The sequence below is a fragment of the Talpa europaea genome (assembly GCF_964194135.1).
Source record: "Talpa europaea genome assembly, chromosome: 8".
NCBI classification, from domain to species: domain Eukaryota; kingdom Metazoa; phylum Chordata; class Mammalia; order Eulipotyphla; family Talpidae; genus Talpa; species Talpa europaea.
The window spans coordinates 53,490,267-53,511,177 of NC_140075.1; the positions used below are offsets into that span (position 1 = coordinate 53,490,267).

A 20,911-nucleotide genomic window follows, 5' to 3' on the forward strand; every position below is an offset into this window, starting at 1 on the left:
AAAGAAATGGATTGCCATTGCATTTGACAAATGAAGCATGTGAAGGTTTTGGTTGAATTTGGGAAGAGACTGTTTACCTATGCAGTATTGTTTTCTTGAATGTTGAAGTGTATGTTTACTTAATCAGTCAAGTAGCTCTTGGAAAATTCTAATGTGCTGAACTCCCTAGTTAGCAATAACCTTTATGCTAGAGTTGGGGGGTAGGGGGTGCTGTAGTGGCTGTATTCCTTGAATTGTGATAGAATATTGTCACCCAGTTGGGACTTTTATTTCAAATAATTGAAGCAGCTTTGATGCCATCAGGCCTGTTTCCCAGATCTTTCAGCAGAAGTTTGTGTGCTTCATTGCTTAGAATCAATAATGACTTTTGGTAGAGTTGGCATTTATTTTACAGATTTTGTTATTATAAACTGAAGACTGCAAAAGGCTGCTATATAAATTCCTTTCCTGCCTGTCTCTTTTTCCCTCAAACAAAGCACTTGAAGAAGAATGTTTATTATTATTATTTTTTATAATATCACAGAAACTGGATTGTTATAAACTAATACCTTCTCTTTAGCTATAAATCGGGCTAACAGAATTACTGACTTGGTCACTGTTAAATTGTAGCTAGTTTGGTTGCACTGAATCCCAACCTTAGTAGACAGGAGTAAATTGTAGATTCTCAGGATTGGAAGGGATCTTAGACATCACTGGCTCAAACCTGCTTTAGTTCTACTCACTACTTTCTAAACTAGTCATAGGATCAAAGCAGTGTTCTTGAGCTGAAGAGGATCTCATCCTAATTGTCACCCATTAGTCTGGTTCTTGAACACATGAAAGCCTTTTATATATCCTTAAGATCACATAGTTTTGAAGCTTTTCTATACCCAGAGCTGGGGACAGTGCCAGGGTTTTAATTCTCTGAAGTCAAAGTCAAATCAGGGCACCAAATCCGAGCTCTCTTCACTAGTGGTGAGTTGAGAAGAATGGCTGACGGGAAAAGTTCAGGAGCAGAAACCAGAAGATTAGAATTAGAACCAGCTCTACCATGAACTCTATGGTCACTGTAGGCCTTACATCTTGCTTTATAATTCCTGAGGGCCTCAGTTTCCTCATCTTTAGTGAGAATTCTGGTACATCCCTTTCCTGTATGATCCGATCATGCAGATCTAATGAGATCACGATATGACAATTGGAAAAGTACAAAGGGACACCCCACTGGCCCTGATTTAGGGTTATAGCACAAACAGAATTTTTAATTGTCAACCAAAGTTTACAAAAGGATGTGCTCGGCAACTTGCCAGCTGCAACTAGCACAGAGGAGAAGCCAGTTCAAGACTCAACCATCCCCCCACATCAGTGCCGCTGACAGCATCGTTAGCACCACCTCTTCCTGTTGGTGACAAGGTGTATGTCTGGTGGGGATGCAGATGAAGGAGGGTTGTTGGGAAGATAAGAGAGAGTCAGTGGCCTGGGACCAACGTAAAAGTTAAAGAACTGGGTTTTTGCTCAGATAACCATTCGAGGAGAATTTTATTGTTTTGTGGGTTGGGTTATTTTTCCTCCCAAATTTTATTGATTTGCCAACTATTTACATAACTGTATAATTTTGGAAGTTCAACTTCAGGGTTGGGTTTTCAGTTGGAGTTTGAAAACAATATGTTTTGGTTTCCTTCAGACTTTAAAAGTGCAGATCCTTATTGACAGGCAGTTTAGGACTCTATGGAAAAAAGGGTCTGGAGCCACTATCAATGCAGTCTTATTACTACAGCTTATAGTCCGAAGAACAATGATTTCTTGGATTCATCTAGCTGCCTTCCTGACAAAGAGCTTCAGAATGCTTTCTGTTATCTGACTCAGACTGTACATCCCTCCTGCAGGGTCTATTAATTTCCAGCCTCCAGGTGAACAGACTGAGGCTCAGAGAGTCAGGCCTCTTGCCTCAGGGATGAATGGTACAGTTAGGCCTAGCAACTGCATGCAACAAAACCAAATAACTGGTTCAGTGTGCTCTGAATTTGGTTGGCTATTCACACCACTGCCCTTCTCCCGCTCAACCCACCAAGCCCTTCTTTGGCTTGTCTTCTCTGCCCCAGGAGGCCTCTCTAGGTAGATGAGAAGTGCTGAACATCACAGGGTTGCATCATCATAGATGATGACAACAGCATTCCCTAGAGCCCTTTTGCTTTTCTTATCAAGTGTTTACCAGAGTGATGGGGGAACTGAAGGGCCCCAGAACTCTCACTGACCCCATTGCCATTAAATCCTGGATGCCTGTGAAGTATATTCTGCAATAGGACACTGGAAAATTGTGTTTTTAAACATCTTGCAAACAATATCTCAATTTCTTGAACAGTTTAGCTTCAATAGTAACCTGGAATGATGTGCAGGTCTAGACACGGACTGAAGCTGCATGCAGTTAATCATGTAGCTGCAGATTCAGCTGACTTAAAAAATATGAGAGTGGGCCATGGTTTGTTTAATGACACCATAATTTAGGAGAAATGATAACGATTGCTTGCTAAAAATTGTCATTCTTCAAACTTTACAATAGTGCCCTTTAGGATGCTGGTAAATCCATTAAGGAGACTTCTCAGGGGATGACCCAGCTCTGGCATTTGGAATTTTGGTAAGCAGGATGCCACAGGAAAGTGAAGATAATACAGATACAAATGTAGTTAAAGAAATTTTGCATGTATAAAAATGTTCTTCTTTTGGCTACAATTCCTGATCTTGGTTAATAAATTACATCAAAATGACCTGAAGTTAAAAAAAGGAAAAAAATCTGAGCAAATAGTGCCCCTGGTATTGTAAAGCTTTGAATGTTTTCACACCCCATTAATTTATTACTTCTCTTTCTTCATCTTTAAATTTCATTTTTTTTTTTTTCAAAAATTCTGACTCCCCGCTGCTGCAGTGATTTTCATCTTGTTGTTAATTTTCCCTGCTCCATATGGAGCTCCAGACATTTCACCTGGAGGCTGTACTAGATTTTGCTGTAGTGATCGTACTTCCGGAGGCCAAAACTGTCATTTAGGGTTCCTGGTGCATCTGTCTGCGCCAGGCTTTTCACTGGCATGGGAGAGTGTGAATAACAAATTGGATGCACCTGAGATTCAGATGATTAGTGTGTTTTGTGAATCTCCACGACTTGTAAGCAGATAGCTCTGGGGATGGTGGGAGGGCCAAACAGCGACTGTGGGTGAATCTGTACTCACACCTTACATTTGGGGCTTTGCAAGGGAAGTGCAAACATCCTAGGCAGCCTGAGTGCAGAGAGAGTAACAAATATTTCATCCTGCCTTGTCATTGATTAGAAAAGAGCCTTTAATTTCATTTCACCCCATGTTGTGATTAATTTGCATTCTTTGTCAGAAGTTAATGGAGTTTTTTATGGTTCACTCTGAAATCCTTGAAGACATCAGACTTGATCTGATGTTTATACAACCGCCAGCGGAATTTTTTCGTTTGATTGATGGCAAGCTTGATGTTATTCCAAACGGCTTTTTAAGCTGTTTTTAAGAATTATTTGAATAAAATGCAAGCAAGATATTGTTGTAATGATCAAGATTATCTGTTAAAAATCTGTTTCAAATAAAGAGGATGATAAGTAGTAAAAAGGATCAAAAACATGAGATATAGTGAATAGTGATGTTATTTGTTAAAAATACATAAGAATGGCATTCGAATAAGTTATTGCAATATACAGGGATCACTTTTATTGAAAAAAATATACCATCATCTGGCCAAATAGAATAGTTCACAATAAGGTGAAGGGAAAGTCTCTATCTTTGGGATTAAAAACCTTTACTACCAATTGGTTAATTCTCATTTATTCTGCCAGCTTATGCCACCATTGTACAAAATGGAGATCTACTGTTCTTAACTCAAGGAGACAGGGTCTGTCAGGCCTGTTAGCTGAACAAAATGATGACATATTACTTGTCTCAATAAAGAGGCATTCTGAAATCCCAATACAAGTTAAACTTAAGTGGATAATAGAGGATTTTAAGTGAAAGACGTGCATTCTTAAGGGTATAACAACTGACCTTTATCACAAGATAGTGCAGAAATGAAAATATCCTGTTATTAAAAGCAAAATACCCAGTTGTTCATGGATACAAGAAATGTGTGTTCACCCCTTGCATACCATATATCAAAGTATGAGGGAAACTGTAGGTGGCGTTTACTCAGAACCCCCTGCTACTTACCAAGGAAATATGTTTTGCAAATGCTTTTTGATTACTAATACCATTTGTTTGATTTGGAAGTTTCGCCTTGCTTCAGCAAATTCTTGCTTTGCTGTTATTGCTGCTAGTGAGACTTACTCATAGGTCAGAACACTACTTATCTCAACACTCTCATTTAAAACAGATTAATTTATTTGCTGTATCTGAGAGTTCGCTAAATAATTGGATGGTTTTAATTGAAGTTACTGCTTTCTGATCCTTGTATTAACATGATCTAAGGTCCTTTTTATTATATGCAATCCATATTATTGACCAAATTTTCCCTGTTTTCATTTAAATGTAAGGAGCTTGTCAAGGAGAAAATATTTTGTTTTACTTGGCTTGGAGACCTGCTATTTTAATGTGTTGGGTTTTTTTTAACTGGCAGACTGTCTTTTAAACATTCATTTTTTTTTTTTTAGTAATTAATTGTGCTCTGGATAGAGTATTTGTCTGTTAATAGAGTAGAAAACGTATGCTGTTAAAACTATTTTAAAAAATTCAACACTTTTTTTTCCTATAGGTTTAAATCTTTATTTTTTTAATTAATCATTTTTCATTTTTGCACAATGTATGCATTTTCATTTTGGTTATATTCCCCATACAATTGCACCTCCCCCTTATTTTGACCCTAGTCATTCCTCTCCCCACCTCTCCCCCCCATAGTGTGTCTTTGGTTTATAGTTGCTTGTTGAAAAAATTGAACACTTTTCAAAATGTTACTGTCAGAATACTAGTGTTTGCACTTAATTTTATTCATGTTTTTAAAAGTCTATGTTGTTACTAATCCTAATTTTGACCATTTAACGTTGTTTTATATTCACTGTTAAATTTAAAGCATAGATATCATTATCTTATTTGTGTGTTAGTGTACTAATCATGCCTATACCAACTTAGTATTGCAAACCAGTACCTCAAAAGTTGGCCTTCTTTGAAAAGAGGCGTTTGGAATATATTCTTTGTTACAAAATCTTTTTGAACTCCTAAGCATCAAGAAATTTAGTACATCTTAAGTATTAAGTTTTTTGTGTGATATCTCTAATCAGCAAAACTAGCAGTGGGCAGTTACGCCAGACTTCAAGTACTCACCTTTTAATTGGCAAGAGTTCAAAAGGAACAATATGCTTTCCATTTTTTTCCCCTAAATACATTTCTAGGTTATGTGTTTTAATTCACTGTTAATTTTTGCCCTCACTACTTAGGATATAGACATTTAAAATATACTGATAGGGGCCTCCCTCGTAGCGCAGGGCTTAAGTCTCAGTGCTATCACATTATTGCCACTGCAGCCTGAGTTCAATCCCTGGCCAGGTAGCTGACCCACATGGTGGAGCAGACCTCTCCTGTCTTACCTGCTGCTCCCCTCAGCAGTGTATTTCAGTAGATCCACCTGTTCTGCTCCCCGCTCTGTCTCTGATGAATCCTCTTACCCCCTGCACCTCTGGCCTACACCCCAGTTCTTGTTGCTTAAGCAAATAATCTTTTTAAAAAATAAAATATACTGATATTTCAGGTCATAAAATCAGATTTTAGATACCATAAAATGCAGGGGTGAAATTTGAATAACATGAAGATAGTCACTTATATACATTTGCTTCCTCCCAGGGATTTTTAAATTGGTCATGTGAAATTCTTCTCCCAATATCTATATCATACTTATCAAGAGGTTTCATAATTTTACTTGCTTAGCCTACACCATAGGCAGGAGGTGAGTTTCTAGTATATTCTTAAAATAGAACAAAATGGAAGCAAAATCATCTCCAAGGAGTGGATAGCTTAGAAATTTGCAATTTTCCATTGAAGATAAATTACGTGTTAATACTTCCATTGAGGTATATAGACTTAGCCAGCTAAGTTAGTGATTTATATCACCTACTGAACTATCATGTGACACAGTTTAATGTATATTTGGCATTGAGCACCTATGCTCTGCCTGGTACTGTGCTAAGCACTGTACGTACAGAAATTAAATGTGTTTTCTGCTCTCAAAGAATCTAGTTAATGGAAAGAAAAACACTAAGCCAATAAATGGCAGTTGATATAAAAGGAACAGTATGGGAGAGAGTATGCCCTGGCCTCAGAAGAAGAGGTCAGCCTACCTTGGGAAGCCATGGAGATTTCAGAGTGGGTAATGGTTGAACTGAGGCTCTGGGACTAGGATGATGAACTTTGTAGGTATTCTAGTAAAAGGAAATTCAACTGGTAAAAGATAAAGGTCTAAAAAACAACATAATACATTTGATGTCCATCCAGTATTTTAACTCAACAGGATACTATGACTATTGTTTTCATTACCCTGAGCATTTAGGAATTCCCCAAGGTAACTTTTGAAGCAGCATGTGAGGGGAATAAGAAAGGAGAGGGAAGGATGACAGAGGAAAAAGGTAGGATCAGGTTGGAGAAGGCAAGTGTAGCAAAGACCAGATATGAAACTGGACTTGAGAAGTTCATGGATCCCTTTGAAGTCAGTTGGAACCAGTCTGAGAGTAGAATCATTGCATTTTAGGACTTCTGCCGCTAAGATAAGGTGCCATGTGCCTCTGAGGGAATTTGACTTGGCATATTGTAGGACACTTTCTAGACTGCTGGAGGTGGGGAAGAGGATTTTCGTGATCAAATGAGCTAATACCGAAGAGTACACTTTGAAAAATATGAGGTGGTAAACAAGAGCAAGGTAATATTAGTATTATTTATATTTTCCAGAAAGTACTTTAGGGATTTACCTATGTTACTCTGAAAATATATGACCATGTCTCACACTCGGTAGGATGAAAATGAATTACTTTTCTGATCCCACAAGAGCCTTCCTTTACAGTCTTTTTTTTTTTTTTTTGAGTTGTAATTTATCACTCACAATCATAATCCTAATATATGGAATTATATACAGAATCTAGTCATCCTTTACTTCAGTAATTAAAGATCATGATTCTTTTGCAATTTTTAAATATTCAGTTTTAACCCAGAAATAGAATTGAAGCTTGAACTAATGAACTTAAGGCCTCCCAGGTGGTGCAAGGGGTTAGGCACAGCATTACGAAGCTATCTGCAGCCACTGCAGCACAAGCTCCATCCCCAGCCAAGGAGGTGACCCACAAGACGCAGCAGCTCTCTCCTGACTCATCCGCTGCTCCCTTCAGCAGTGTATTTCGGTCAATCTGCCTGTTCTGTTCTCCACTGTCTCTGGTGAATCCTCTTACCTCTGCACCTCAGGCCTACACCCCAGTTCTTATATGCATAAATAAATAAATCTTAAAAAAAAAAAATGAACTTAGAGCCTTGTCTGGCTCTCAAGTGGTGACTGCGTCTTCTCTCCCTCTATGATTCTAGTCAGGGAGACCTCCCAATTCCCACCTTTGGTTTTATTGGTACTATCTACTGTTTCTTGGAATTATGGACAGAATATCAAGAAATCTTACAATGCTCTAGTCCAACTGCCATACTTTATAAAGAAGGAAAAAGGGGTCCATTGCTACCTAATGACTTCACTCGTGAGTACCAGATAGTTAGCAACAGGGTCAGACTGTCTCCTACTCTGGAGGAATTGGGGGTGGGAGGAGGGAGAAGGAGGTACCCAGAGGCACCCAGAGACTTTGAACCCAAATGGCCATCCTTATTTTACGCACCCATCCACTCAAGTACTGCCTCCAACTGGTGTGTCTGCAGAGATGGAAATCACTGTCCCAGGATGCTCCGTGCCTGCCAGGTAATTGCTGATGGATATGGATCCCGGGGGTGGGGGGAGTCGTCTTCAACAGCAGTAGTAGCAGCAACAACAGACAAAGACATCAACTTTTATTGTACTCCAGTGTTTTACTTACTACCATTCAGTATAGAAAACTTAGGTAGATTTGGGGCTCGGGGCTCATTGGCATCCAAGTTAAAAAGGGGGCAGACCTGGCCAAGCTTTGTTTGAGCTCAGATTACTTTTTAGATGTTTAACACTCCTGGATTAATGCCTGGGGGTTTGGGAATTCTTCCTCAACTAAAATGTTAATGATGCTAAGAACCCAACCCTCTTTAGTGCCAATAAAACAGGCAAGCTAAATTCATTGCAAAATCAATGAGTTGCCTAAAAGGAGCAAAGAGTTGATTCAAATTAGGACTGGAGATTGCCCAGGACATACCAGGTGGAAAGAGGGTTCCAGGGACCACTAGGAGCAAGGAAAGCAGGCAGTTGTCTGTTTATATGCAGAGCCCAGGTATCATCTCCAAGGAACTGTGGAAAACGGAGGCAGCCAGTTAACACCAGATGTAGACCTGTACACTCTCAGGGCAGCCACCATGGGGAGGAGGAAAGAAGTAAAAAATGGAATATTCTTATGAGGAGAGGCACTGTTAGCATACAGGCCCTGATGAAGAAAGACCAAAGTGGATAATGAAGCTTGCCTTGCCTCTGTTCAGAAGCAGGTTGCAGAGAGCCCTATTCTGAGTATGAGGCGACCTCGACTCCAGTCCCAGTTCTATTTTGGTAAAATATAGAAAACAAAGAAAAGTTCCCAGCTAAATGCCTCTGTCCTGCCCCTGCTTTTTGGGCATTCCTAAGCCTACTTGGTAGCCAGGCAGCTAGAAACACTCAACACCTCAGAATAGAAGGGGCCAAGAGACAGAAAATTACACACCCAACAAATGACAAACACGTAACAAATACATAACACCCAAACACATAACAAATACATAGAACAAGGGTGGAGTGGATGGTTAGAAATTGTAAGCTCTCCATCACTGGATGCATTCAGACAGAAGCCTGGTCAGCGGGATGTAACAAAGGAGGGGTTCAAAGATCATAGGGGTGGGGAGCTAGGTCCCACTTAAAAATCTCTAGATGCTTTCAGACCACAAGAGTCTGTAATTCTACTTCAACTTGGACAGACCTCTCCTCAGCCAAACAATTTAAAGACTGATAGTTTCTCTCTGTTATAGTAGAGAGGCAACACAGAAACTTCATCATACATGTCCAGATTCTGTAATTGGTTTAAATCATCCACTCATTTTGATTCTCAAATACTCTTGTCAGTGTGAATGAGAAAAGGGAAGAATGCAGGAAAGGAGTCATTCTTTTTCTGTCCAAGATTTATACACTTTGTTTCTTTCACTTGAGCCAACTATGTAACATGGCTGTCAAAAATGTGAAGGCACATGCAGTCTCCATGAGTTCCTGCTGAACAGTACATAGAGTCCAGAACAACATCTAAGTCAGTCATCCCAAAGTACGTGTTCAGGTGTACATGTCATACTTTCTGAGGAATATAGACACATGGTGCCACATGCAGAGAAAGGTGACCATATTGATGGAAAATGGATAACAGAAAACTCACCGTTGCCTCAACCACAGGGGGAATGTATTGACAGCATGGGGGATTGCATGACTGAGAAGCCTGCTATTGACAGTGTTAGGTAGAACTTGATTCAACACATCACTTAGGGCTCTATTCTTAGTACTCGCTTCTCCCTTCGCAGTCCAAGAATGTTTGTTAGGGTTTCTGGAATGACCTGCTTCCCAGTTTAGAAGGGAAATGCAGGTCTTTTTCTCCCACAGGAAATCAGAGGCCCTAGGTGTCAACATAATTGGACCAGTTTAACTACGTATTTTTCCCTATCCAAAAGCAGAGCCTTCCCCTTTGATAAGATTTGGTAGGTTATTTTTTTTGGATCTGGGAACACTGTTAACATTCATTTATTTGGGATAATTTTTGAGCTTTCCCAGATCCCAAAATATAATTTGCCAAATCATACCACAAAGGAATGTTCTAAGGGCCTCCCTGGTGGCAGGGGTTAAGTCTCAGTGATATCAAGCTATCACCAGCCACTGCAGCCTGAGTTCCATCCCCAGCCAGGGAGCTAACCCACATGGCGCAGCAGACCTCTCCTGTTTCACCCACTGCTCCCCTCAGCAGTGTATTTCAGTAGCTCTACCTGCTCTGTTCCCCACTCTCTCTGGTGAATCCTCTCACTCCCTGCACCTCTGGCTTACACCCTGGTTCTTGTATGCACAAATAAATAAATCTTGTTTAAAAAAAAAAATGTTCTACTTTGGAATAGAAGATACCTGAAAAGATACCTGAACATCAGAACATCAGATGATGCTGGCTAGTATAAGCCTGCGCCACATGCCAGCTCCTAAACCTGGGGGTGAAGTCATCTTGCCACAAATTACATGGGCTGCTTAGGGATAGAGGAATGTTTCCCGAGTGTCATTACTAATGAAAGAGGAAGGGTAGCTGGCAACCAAACATAGCAAATGGGGTGCTTATTCAGGAAAGAAATCATTATGGACATATGATAGCTATCTTCAAATATGTGAAGAGCTGCAATAAGACTTAACACTACAGCTCCAGACCATGAACACATCTTTTGTTATTTCTTTTCCTTTTTTGAGGTAATTTGACTTTCAACACTGTAATTGATTTAGGAGGATAGGCTCATAACTCTTCAGATGTATGTTATCACACCCACCACAAAGCATCCATAGTCTTCCACCATAGCCCATTGGACTTCCTATCCACTTTGCTCCCCACTGCCTACTCTTCCCCTCTATAGACTCAATTTTGCAGTTAGATTTCTACGGTTTGTTTGGCTTAGTTTCGTTTTGTCTGATCCTTTGTTTTGTTTCTTTATATTCTACATATGAGTGAAATCACTGGTATTTGTCTTTCTCTTTCTGACTTATTTTGCTTAGCATTATCCCCTCCAGTTCCATTCATATTGTTGCAAATGGAAGATCCCATCTTTTTTTTTAAGATTTATTTATTTATGCATATAAGAACTGGGGTACAGGCCACAGGTGGGGGGGTGAGAGTATTCACAGAAACAGAGTGGGGAACAGAACAGGCAGACTGACTGAAATACACTGCTGAGGGGCGCAGTGGGTGAGTCAGGAGAGGCCTGCTGTGCTATGTGGGTCTCCTCCCCGTTTGGGGATCAAACTCATGCTTCAGTGGCTGCGGATAGCTTCATAGGCTGCATCTTAACCCCTTGCGCCACCAAGGAGGCACCAGATCCCATTTTTTTTAAACTATATATAGCTTAGTAGTATTCCATTATGTAAATATACATTTACCACTCACTCCTCTGTTGGGCACTTAGATTGTTTCTGTACCTTGGCTATTGTAGACAGTGTTGCAGTGAACATAAAAGTACACATATCCCTTCTAATTTGTGTTGGTTTTTATTATCACTATGATTATTATTCAAATAGGTATCTAGGAAAATAGAATTGCTGGATCATTTAGTAAATCTGTTTTTAATATTTTGAGAAATTTCCATACTGCATTCCCACCAACTGTGTATGAGGGTTTTATTTTTCTCCACACCTTCACCAACACCTGTTTCTGTTGTTTCTTGTTTCTTTTTGATGTGGGCCATTCTTATGGGTATGAGGTGGTTTGTCATCACGGTTTTGATTTGCTTTTCCCTGATAAGAGATGAAGAATGTTTTTTCATGTGTCCATTGGCCATCTGTATGTCTTCTTTGGAGAAATACCTATTTAATTCTTCTACCCATTTTTTGATTAGGTTAGTTATTTTCTTGTTATTGAGCTTTATGAGTTCTTTGTAGATCTGGGATATCAGCCTCTTATAGGATATATGATGTACACTATTTTTTTCCTTTTGGCAGGGTGTTTGTTTAGTGATGGTTCCTTTCCCTGTAAAAAAGCTTTTTGGTTTGATGTAGTTCCACTTATTTTTGCTTTTATTCCCCTTACCATTGGAGTGAAGCCCCCAAAGATATTCCTGAAGACCATATCATAGAGTGTTTTGTCTGTTTCTTCTTGCAGGTCTTACAGCCAAGTGTTTCTTCAATTTTGAGTTAATTTTTGTGTATCATGTGAGACTGTGGTCCAGATTCATTATTTTGCATGTGGCTGTCCAGTTTTCCCAATGTCATTTGTTAAAGAGACTTTCCCTTTTTCATTGTATATTCTTAGCTCCTTTGTCATAAATTAACTGTCAGTGTAAGTGTGGGTTTATTTCTAGGCTCCCACCTCTGTTCCATTGATTACTATAGTTCTGTAGTATAATTGGAGGTCGGGTAGTGTGGTACCTTGGTTCTTTTTTTGTCAAGATTGTTTTGGCTAGTTGGGGTCTTTTGTGGTTCCATATAAATTTTAGTAATGTTCTATTTCTTTGAAGAATGCCACTGAAACTTTGATAGGGATTGCATTGAATCTGTTTATTTCTTTGGGTAAAATGGCCATTTTTACAATGTTAATGCTTCTAATCTGTGAGCAAGGAATACCTTTCCATATCCTTGCATCTTCCTCTGTTTCTTTTAATAATGTTACCTGCTTTTTGCTGTACATGTTTGTAACCTTCTTTGTTAAGTTTTATTCCTAGATATATGAAATTCTTTTTGATATGATTATAAATGAAGCTGTTTTATTTTTTCCTCTACTAGTTTGTTGTTTGCATATAGGAATATGACAAATATTTTTATATTGATTTTGTAGCTTGCCACTTCATTGTTTTGATTTTTTGTTTCTAATAATTTTTGGTGGAGTCTTTAGTGATGGTTTTACTTCTTTTCCTACTTGGATTCCTTTTTTTTTTTTTTTCTTCAGTCTTTCTCTGGACACATCTTGTAAGTTGGACTCAAAATAAGAAACAACCTTAACAATTTAGTCCATCCATGATAGTCACTGCTATCCCATCATTAGAAATCTAATAGCAAAAACAGGATGCATGTCTGTTATAAAGTGAGTATTATAAAGTGAATTTCTACATGTGGTAAAAAATTAGACTAACTGACCTCTAACATGTTCTGTATTCTCTGACATGTGGAGAGTTTAAACTAATAGAAATACAAACTAAATGACAGCTTCAGAAAAACCCCTTCAGACATTTTGACGCATTTTTTAAAAATTACTTTAGCCAACTTATTTAACCATAACCATTAGAATGGTCAACAGGCCTTTTTCAGAAAAGAGCAACATCTCCCCTTTCCACTTGTCTCCCATATACATATCAGATTGGCTGATTGTCTTAAAGTAGATTCTAATTTAAGACTACCTTTTGTTACAATGTAGGAAAAATATCTGAAATCTTCAAAAGGGAAGTGCTTAATGTACTCCTGACCAGACCTTGTACCATTAGGGAAAGGTTAATTTTGTAATTTACATTGATCATTTTGAATTGCAGTTCTAAGTTGTCTCACAAAATCCAGGCTCAAATACTAAAATTTACATTTGCCTGGAGGATGATTTAGTGTGCCTCCTTTACATCTATGTGGAGTAGGACATGAGCTATGTCAGTTCTAAATATACAAGAGGTAGAAGAGTATATACTGGCAGTGAGGTCCTTTTTGTCCTGCTCACTGACTAGCAGACCTAGCACATGAATATCGTACCATACCTTGATGTGCCAACTGTTGTATTTTGTGTGAAAATGCATTGTCCTTGGTACTCAGTAAAAGCCAAGTGATCCAATTTATGGCTGTGATGATTTTCTGTCTAGTCCCCTCTGATCTGTGCCCTCCGCTAAGCATCTTACTGCCTTTCTTTCCCACCTAGCTGTTTGTTCAATTCAGGGATGTCTTGTTTTAGCTTTTCAAAACTGGTTGCTCCCACATGCAGCACCCAAATTGGAGTTTGAGATGTGAGGCAGAAAGAAGATACCAGAGAGTGGATTTTAGAATCCATTGAGAATCTAGTGACTTTCTTATATCCTATTGATTAGCTCCCTGCTATTACTCTTACGTTTTACCTTTGTTTTAAGTTATTGATTTGTGCTTAAATAAGTTATGACTTACTTTTTGGTTTGGTTTGGTTCTGTACAAGATAAGCTTGCTAATAGACTCAGGCTCGATAAGAAATTGAACAAGGGCAGAGGCAGGTGGACAGGGAAGATGGGATGGCACAAATGAATTATGCTTGTTCATTTTATATTACTAGGAATAATGCATGCTATTCATTTATTTTGTATGTTAATATATTCAGTATCTAATAATATCAGTTTGCCAAAATTCCCATTTGTAGTTAGCCAGGGTAAATTTTGTTCTGTTGCTTTATTAAAAGCAGTTGCTTGGGAACTCTTACTTTAATTTAATGGTACTAAGCAATCTGTATTCAACTTGTGGTCATGTGCAAATGATTTTTTCTCTCTCTCTCATTGAAGGCTTTTTGAAATTTGGGTACTTGGTTTTTGAGATTTGGGAACCTAGGTAAAATGGATTAGTGTGTATTGGGTTTTGGGGTGTGAGGTTCTGGGTCCCTCTGAAAATGAATTCTGCAGAGTCTTCCCATTCAGCAGTACACAGCAAGATATATTAAGTAAAAAGACATTTTGCATAAATCAAACAGGCAAAGAGCTGTGTGGCACATGGCAAGTTTACTAAGAAAAAGAGATGCCTTCTTAGACACAAATGGGCAAAGAGCTTCATTTTGCCAGAGCAAGGAATGACCATATACATTGTCCTTTTGGTGGGGTTTATTCCTCTGTGGAATTTATTGTTTTGGGGTCTGGTTGGGTTGGTTTTCTGTAACAACTGATAATTCTCTGCCCCCACCTTCAATTCCTGGTCTTGCGGAACTTCCATAGCTGGTTTAAGGACTCATTAATCTTCCGTACCCCCATCTTGAGTTAACATCCACCTTCTATCCACCTTCTTCCATCAAGCCTCCCTCCACCCACAGTGATATTTGGCAAAAAATCTTTTGGGGAGTTGAGAGGAGAGGTCCTCTACTATAACTGCTTCAGGCTGGAATGGGGCATAAAAGTGTCCTCAGAGGCCTGGATATGGTCTCTCAGATGCTACCTCCTGGACTGACTGGTGACTGATGGTTCCTGTTGGTTCTGGAAGGAGGTGTAGGCAGATTCCAAGGGGTGCGGTGTTTGGGCCACCTGTTGTTCCTCTTGGAGGAGGAGTTGGAGTTTAGTGGCCTCTAAACCAGAGGAAACAAGTTTGACAACGAAATTGAGTTGCATGGTTCAAAGAGGAGAGTGAGAAACGCAGAGGCTAAAGGTTGCCAGCAAAGGCACTATGCATGGGAGGGACCTACTATGGATCTCCCCAAGGGAGGGGCTTTTCTCTAAGTCTTGTTGGCTCTTTGAAGTTTTCTTATGTTGGACATTACCTGTCCACTCTGGTTAACATAACAACATTCTTCCTCCAGGTACAGGCATGTTCCCCTTGGGCAGTGGTGAGCAGAGAACTATTAGTAGGTGTCTCATGGTGGAATTTTTCAAGAGATCTATTGGTGGAGGAGAGGAAAAGAGTAGAAATTAAAGGAAAATAGAAGAGCTTTTTGTGGCAATCCAGTTTAGGGTCCAGAGAGAATGCTGGGCCATTGCATTTCTGTGTGTCAAGTAAGATACTGGAATTTTTTTGTTGTTGTTGCAAAATGGAGGGTATCCTACTACAGTGTGGAGTGTGGTGCACCCCTAAGTTTTAACACACAGCGCAGTGCTGGGTAAAATTAAATTGAATGCCAATACCAGTTCTCCTTCAGGTAAGAAAACAAAATCCTGGTACCTGAATGGAAAGCTCTGCCCTGGAGGAGCCTTTCAGCTCCTCTAATTCAACCCTTCACCTTCTAGACACACCCCTGAGCCCTGTGAAGGGAGGGGCTTTCTGAGGCCCTGAGATCTGCCTGGGCCCCAGGGTCTTCCAGTCTCTACAGTCTCTCCATTTTCCCCACGTTAGGCAGCCTGCTGGCTCCAGCAAGGTTCTGTCTGCAACCTAGGGTTTTACTCCCTTTGAACCTCTTTCCCAAAATGAATAGATCCAAGTAGGTCATCTCTAAGGTTGCTTCCATTTTATTTTTTTCTAAAAGATTTATTTATTTATGCATACAAGAGCTGGGGTACAGGTCAGAGATGGGGGGCGGTGAGAGGATTCACCAGAGACAAAGTGAGGAACAGAACAGGCAGATTGACTGAAATACACTGCTGAGGGGAGCAGCAGGCAAGTCAGGAGAGGTCTGCTGCACCATGTGAGTAGTTCCCTGGTCGGGGATTGAACTCGTGCTGTCGCGGCTGTGGATAGCTTCATAGGTTGCGTCTTAACCCCTTGTGCCACCAGGGATGCCCAGGTTGCTTCCATTTTAAAAATTCTTTTGGTTATTCTTCTTCATTTAAAAGATGCAAGTCGCAGTTTACCACAATCCCTGTTTATATTTGACCAGGTTTATAGCTTAATGCATCTAATTTGAAAAGATTCTTTGCAAAATAGCTACAGTTCCTAAATGGCGAAATTTTTAAAAAGCATTCAAAATTGAAAGTAGGAATGTTATGCCAGTAGTACCATACACACAAAAACGATATTCCTTAAAAATTCCAACCAATTCAACTTCACACTTCCTTTTTTCTATTTAAGAGAAAATAACACAAGCTTGGAAAGCAGTAAATATGTAAAGAGAAAATTTGTCAACTGCTATTGGAAGATCTGACCTAGGTCACACATAAATCTCTCAGACAAGAGCTGCAGGGCAAGTCATAATTTCAGAGAGTAAAAGAGAAAATGAAAGATATGGCTGGTGTCTTCTCTAAGTTACATAGGTGGATTCATTTTCATTTTCTGATTGTGCTTTCTGAATATAATGTAAAAAGACTGGTAGCAAAGTCTGTCTTACCACCCTACATAAAAAGTGCCTCTAAGAAATAGAAGCCTAATGGGAGGCTTCAAAGTTACTTTATTTCTCCAGAGTCATCAACTAAATAAATAGTTGGCATCGCACAAGCAGACTTTTGCAGTGGCAGTTTCCATTCATTTCAGGATCATTTTCCAAAGTCATAAGTCATAAGAGCTTTTCTAATTGCCAACTCTATGGTCCTTGCAAGGAAATATATAACTATTCACTGCCGCGATATCCTAAGACCTGGTAACTGTTACTGCAGCAATATCCTAAGACCTGATACTTATGCCTGCCTGTTAGGAACGCATTCTTTCCTGCTGAAACAGACATGGTTCTGTGTTACTTCTGAATGAGGCATAACTGTCCCCTGTTGGTGTGGCTAATTTGTATCTCAGACTGCTACTATGTCTAGAGAGTGGTTAGCAAAGCATATGACTGAAGCAGTTACTGTTCTGAGACAGAAAATTCAACACAAGTAAAATACACTAGCAGGAATGTGGACTTGTTGGACAGGTTAGTTACCAACAGCATTTCATATGTACCAAGGTTCCAGCCACACATCAGCCCTAACAATATTCTTATGTTCCTCTGAACTCCCCTCTCACAGCTGAGCATTTGGAAGGCAGTCACAAAGCTAACATTTTATATTGAGTACCCTTAGTACCACTTTTAATGTGCTATAACAGTAGGGGCTTCTCTTTTTCATGAACTGTGTGCAAAAACAGAGGCAGTGAGTAGAGGTTGACTTTGTTTGGATCTATTTTATGGTTGCTGTGCCTATACAGTAATGTAATGTAATCTTGAAAAAGGTAAACAACAAAGAGTTTAGCAGTGAAAAATATGCCTAATATAAATAGAGTCGAGTACATGGCAGTTCAGAATTTGAAAAATATGACTGGCATTAAATTTTCCGGTGGAATTAGCAGAGGAACAGAATAGAGCCTTTAAGGCAATATATTTGAGACAGAGAAAGGAGATAATACATCTAACTCTAGGGTCTATGTGGCATTCATATAAAGAAAAGCACAGTAGCTTTATTTAATTGAGAAAATGAATCAATTACAATGATGTTGCATCATCAAATTCGTGTGAAATAGAAGATATAAGTCACCACATTGTGTAACAATGTTAAAAAGTAATTGAGTATCTTAAGCATTTTGAATCAATTTCAGGTACTGGCACTGCTACCTTAATACAAAATTTATGAAGATGATTTCATATAATATGTTGCTGTTGAAACTGTGTAATAAAATCTGGTAGCAATGTCTTTCTTCAAAAATCTAGGCAAAACAATGTGGTTATAAGAAAATAAAAAATACCTTAATGCTACTGCTTCTCCCCTTTTTCATAGTAAAGAGCAAGCAGTAAAGTGGTAGAATTTTAAGATGACTTAAAATTCATTTTTAACCTGCAGAATCCTGAGACGGTCTTAGAGACCATCTTAAAGATCTTGGGTCATGAAGAAATTTTCTCCCATCAGTTTGGTTCGCACAATGGTATTTTACTAGGAACAGTGTCCATTCCTGAATTCATTTTAGAACATCACACTGACAATGTTGGCTACGTTTTCCTGAGAGAATGTTGTAATCCCCCTGACTGTTAGAAATTTGTGAGACAGTCTCTTGATGTCAGAAATGGATTTCTGAGTCTTTGTTCATTACAAGTAACTCTCCTATTGAAGTAGATATTTCTTAATAACAGAAATATTAGCATGCACTTGAAAATAATAAAAGCAGACACCACAAAGGTATCTCAATCACAGGAGAAGGTAACTGGGCTTTTCAAGATTTTTTTAAAGGTGATATATCTTGTTATTAAAGTCCTAACCATTCCAGGGTGATAGTTAACAGCTCTTTCTTCCTTTTTAATGTAAATCTTTATATGCAAAGCCTTGCCCAGGAGTATGCATTGACTAGTGGAAAAAGCAGCATTAATTCAGGTCAATGTTAAGTAGAACTTTGGAATGGACTAACGAGCCAGTCATCTTGGGACAGAGGTTTCAGGGAGTGGTGATTGGGGAGGGAGAAGTGAAGAACCAAGAACAGCAATGAGTGTTAAGATTATACAATATATTGTATAATATGGGAACTTGCTTTTCAAATACTCAAGCACTGGGCTGCTGATCAGCCATAAGGATGCAAAAGAAATACAAAATCATAGCTTCTGCCCTTGAGAAGCTTACAGTTTAGTTGAGAAGAACCCACATGCCAAAATTGACCATTTACCAACTTTACTGTGCCAAGTACAAATATAAGCAAATCCAATTGTTTTTATATACTGCTGTGATTGTAGGCGGATATAATGCCGATGCTGGAGAGAAAGGTGCACTGGAGAAGCCCCAGCACAACCACAGCCTGTTCCAGCGACCTTGGGCCTGCCCCATCCTCTGAGACAGATAGTTTTCCCATCAAAGAATAGAGATGATCATCCCTGCCAACCTCAGGGGTGGTTATGCAGATCAGATGAGAACCATTGTGTGAAAGAACTTTTAAAAGCATCATTAAAAGCATATAAGGGCCTATTATTATTATTATCCCTGTATTTTACCAGTTAGTTAGAGCTCAGTTAACCAGCTGACCAGCTAGACAACTGACCCACCAGTAGTCCTGTTTGGTTCCTGAATTTTTCCTACTTAGGAAATTGAGTACCTGGGACCCAATTTGCATTGAGTTTGTAATAACTGCAGGCATGGGGGGGGGGCGCGAGAAGGGCATTGAAGTGTTTAATACTTTAATTACTAAGTGGATGTTTTATTAATTTGATGTCACATTTTAGTAACTTTCTAAAAGATACTATTTATCGGTGTTAGATATGTGTGCAGCCCGCCTTCAGAATGTTGATTAGGACAGCATCCCTACTTGACTGTTTTTATTTCCTGAAAAACAGTGTAAAACTTGCATGAATTTAATTTTCCCAGAGAGCGTTACTGCCCTGAAAACAGGCTGAAGGAACTTTGGAAAAGGTGGAGTCTTTTCCCCACTCCTGAGTTAGAGGCAAATACTTCAACCACATAATTAAAGTTTTCTTCACAAAATAGGGGATTGTGAGCAGACACTGGCAGGAATCCAAAATTCTAATTTCTGACTATGATTTAATTTCAATTTTAAATAAATCGGTTTTTAATTTAAAAAGAGTGAGCTTCATAACATTAGCAATGATTGCAACATTAAGCCCAGTGTTCACAATCTAGCAATATAAAACATTATTTATATCTGAATCGTAAACAGCCTTTTGAAATGGATTATGGTTTTTCTCCCTATTCTAATACAACCTGGAGGGTACTAAAAAGTGTTGTGTGAAATTAACATTCTGCTGACTTTCGCCTATAAATGAGAAGCGAGCTATTAACATTTGTGTATTTTCATTATGTAAATTGTGTTAACACATGCCCACAAATTGCCACCAGCAATGCAATAATTTTCTCTCAGTGATCATAATGTGTCCAAGTGAGTCATTTTGATTATGACATGCTAATTACATATTGCCTTTTTTCAGATTCAGAAAAACCAGGGATCTTTAATGGTAAGCTTTATGAGTTCAGAAAAAAATTCACTTTTCTTTTTCCTGATGGCTGCTTCCTTTGCATGCTTGAATGCCTTGTTTTAAACTTAGCAAATTGCATTTTGAAGAAAATGCAAACCTTTAACTGCCTGTATTAGATTAGGTACCATTAGAAATAATAGAACATCCTGAGCATCAATGTTTTTATAAGAGTTTGCTGTTGTTGATTAATCTTGCTATATTTTATTGCATTAATGATTTTTTCTTTCCACTCCACTGTAAAGATATTGCAGAGAGGCTAATACTTTTTTCCTCTCTTCTTTCCCATTGCAGCCTCTCCAGCTTCTGCAGTGCATTGTTGATGAGGTGAGGCATCGTCTTATGTGCTTTCACTCCTAAAGTCATTCCTAATGGTGTGGAAAGCTTATATTTTGTTTCCTAATGAAGCACAATGCCCAACATCCTCGGAGCAAGTTGTGTTGTATGGCTCTGCGCTGTGTGTTACGTGAACTCGCCCTGTCCTGAATCCTGCTCTTCGACTCTGGCCCAGAATCCATGCCAAAACAGACTGTCCCACAGGCTGCTCCCCAGAGGTATCAGAGGCCCTAAAGATAAAACATGATAATATTC

At 39.0% G+C, this 20,911-nt stretch overlaps 1 protein-coding gene across 3 annotated transcripts in view; it reads left to right on the forward strand.

Annotated features, from left to right (window-relative positions):
• The window catches only part of MAP2K5 (mitogen-activated protein kinase kinase 5), a gene marked incomplete at both ends in the record, with an annotated part of 240,785 nt that overhangs the window by 161,809 nt on the left and 58,065 nt on the right, over nt 1-20,911 (forward strand). For 2 of the 3 annotated variants that reach the window (XM_084240847.1, XM_084240849.1), the window contains 2 exons: nt 20,276-20,302; nt 20,615-20,647. In XM_084240847.1, the coding sequence (XP_084096973.1) occupies nt 20,276-20,302; nt 20,615-20,647 (60 nt within the window). The remainder of the gene's footprint in view (nt 1-20,275; nt 20,303-20,614; nt 20,648-20,911) is intronic. The other variant, XM_084240848.1, reaches the window with a different exon arrangement.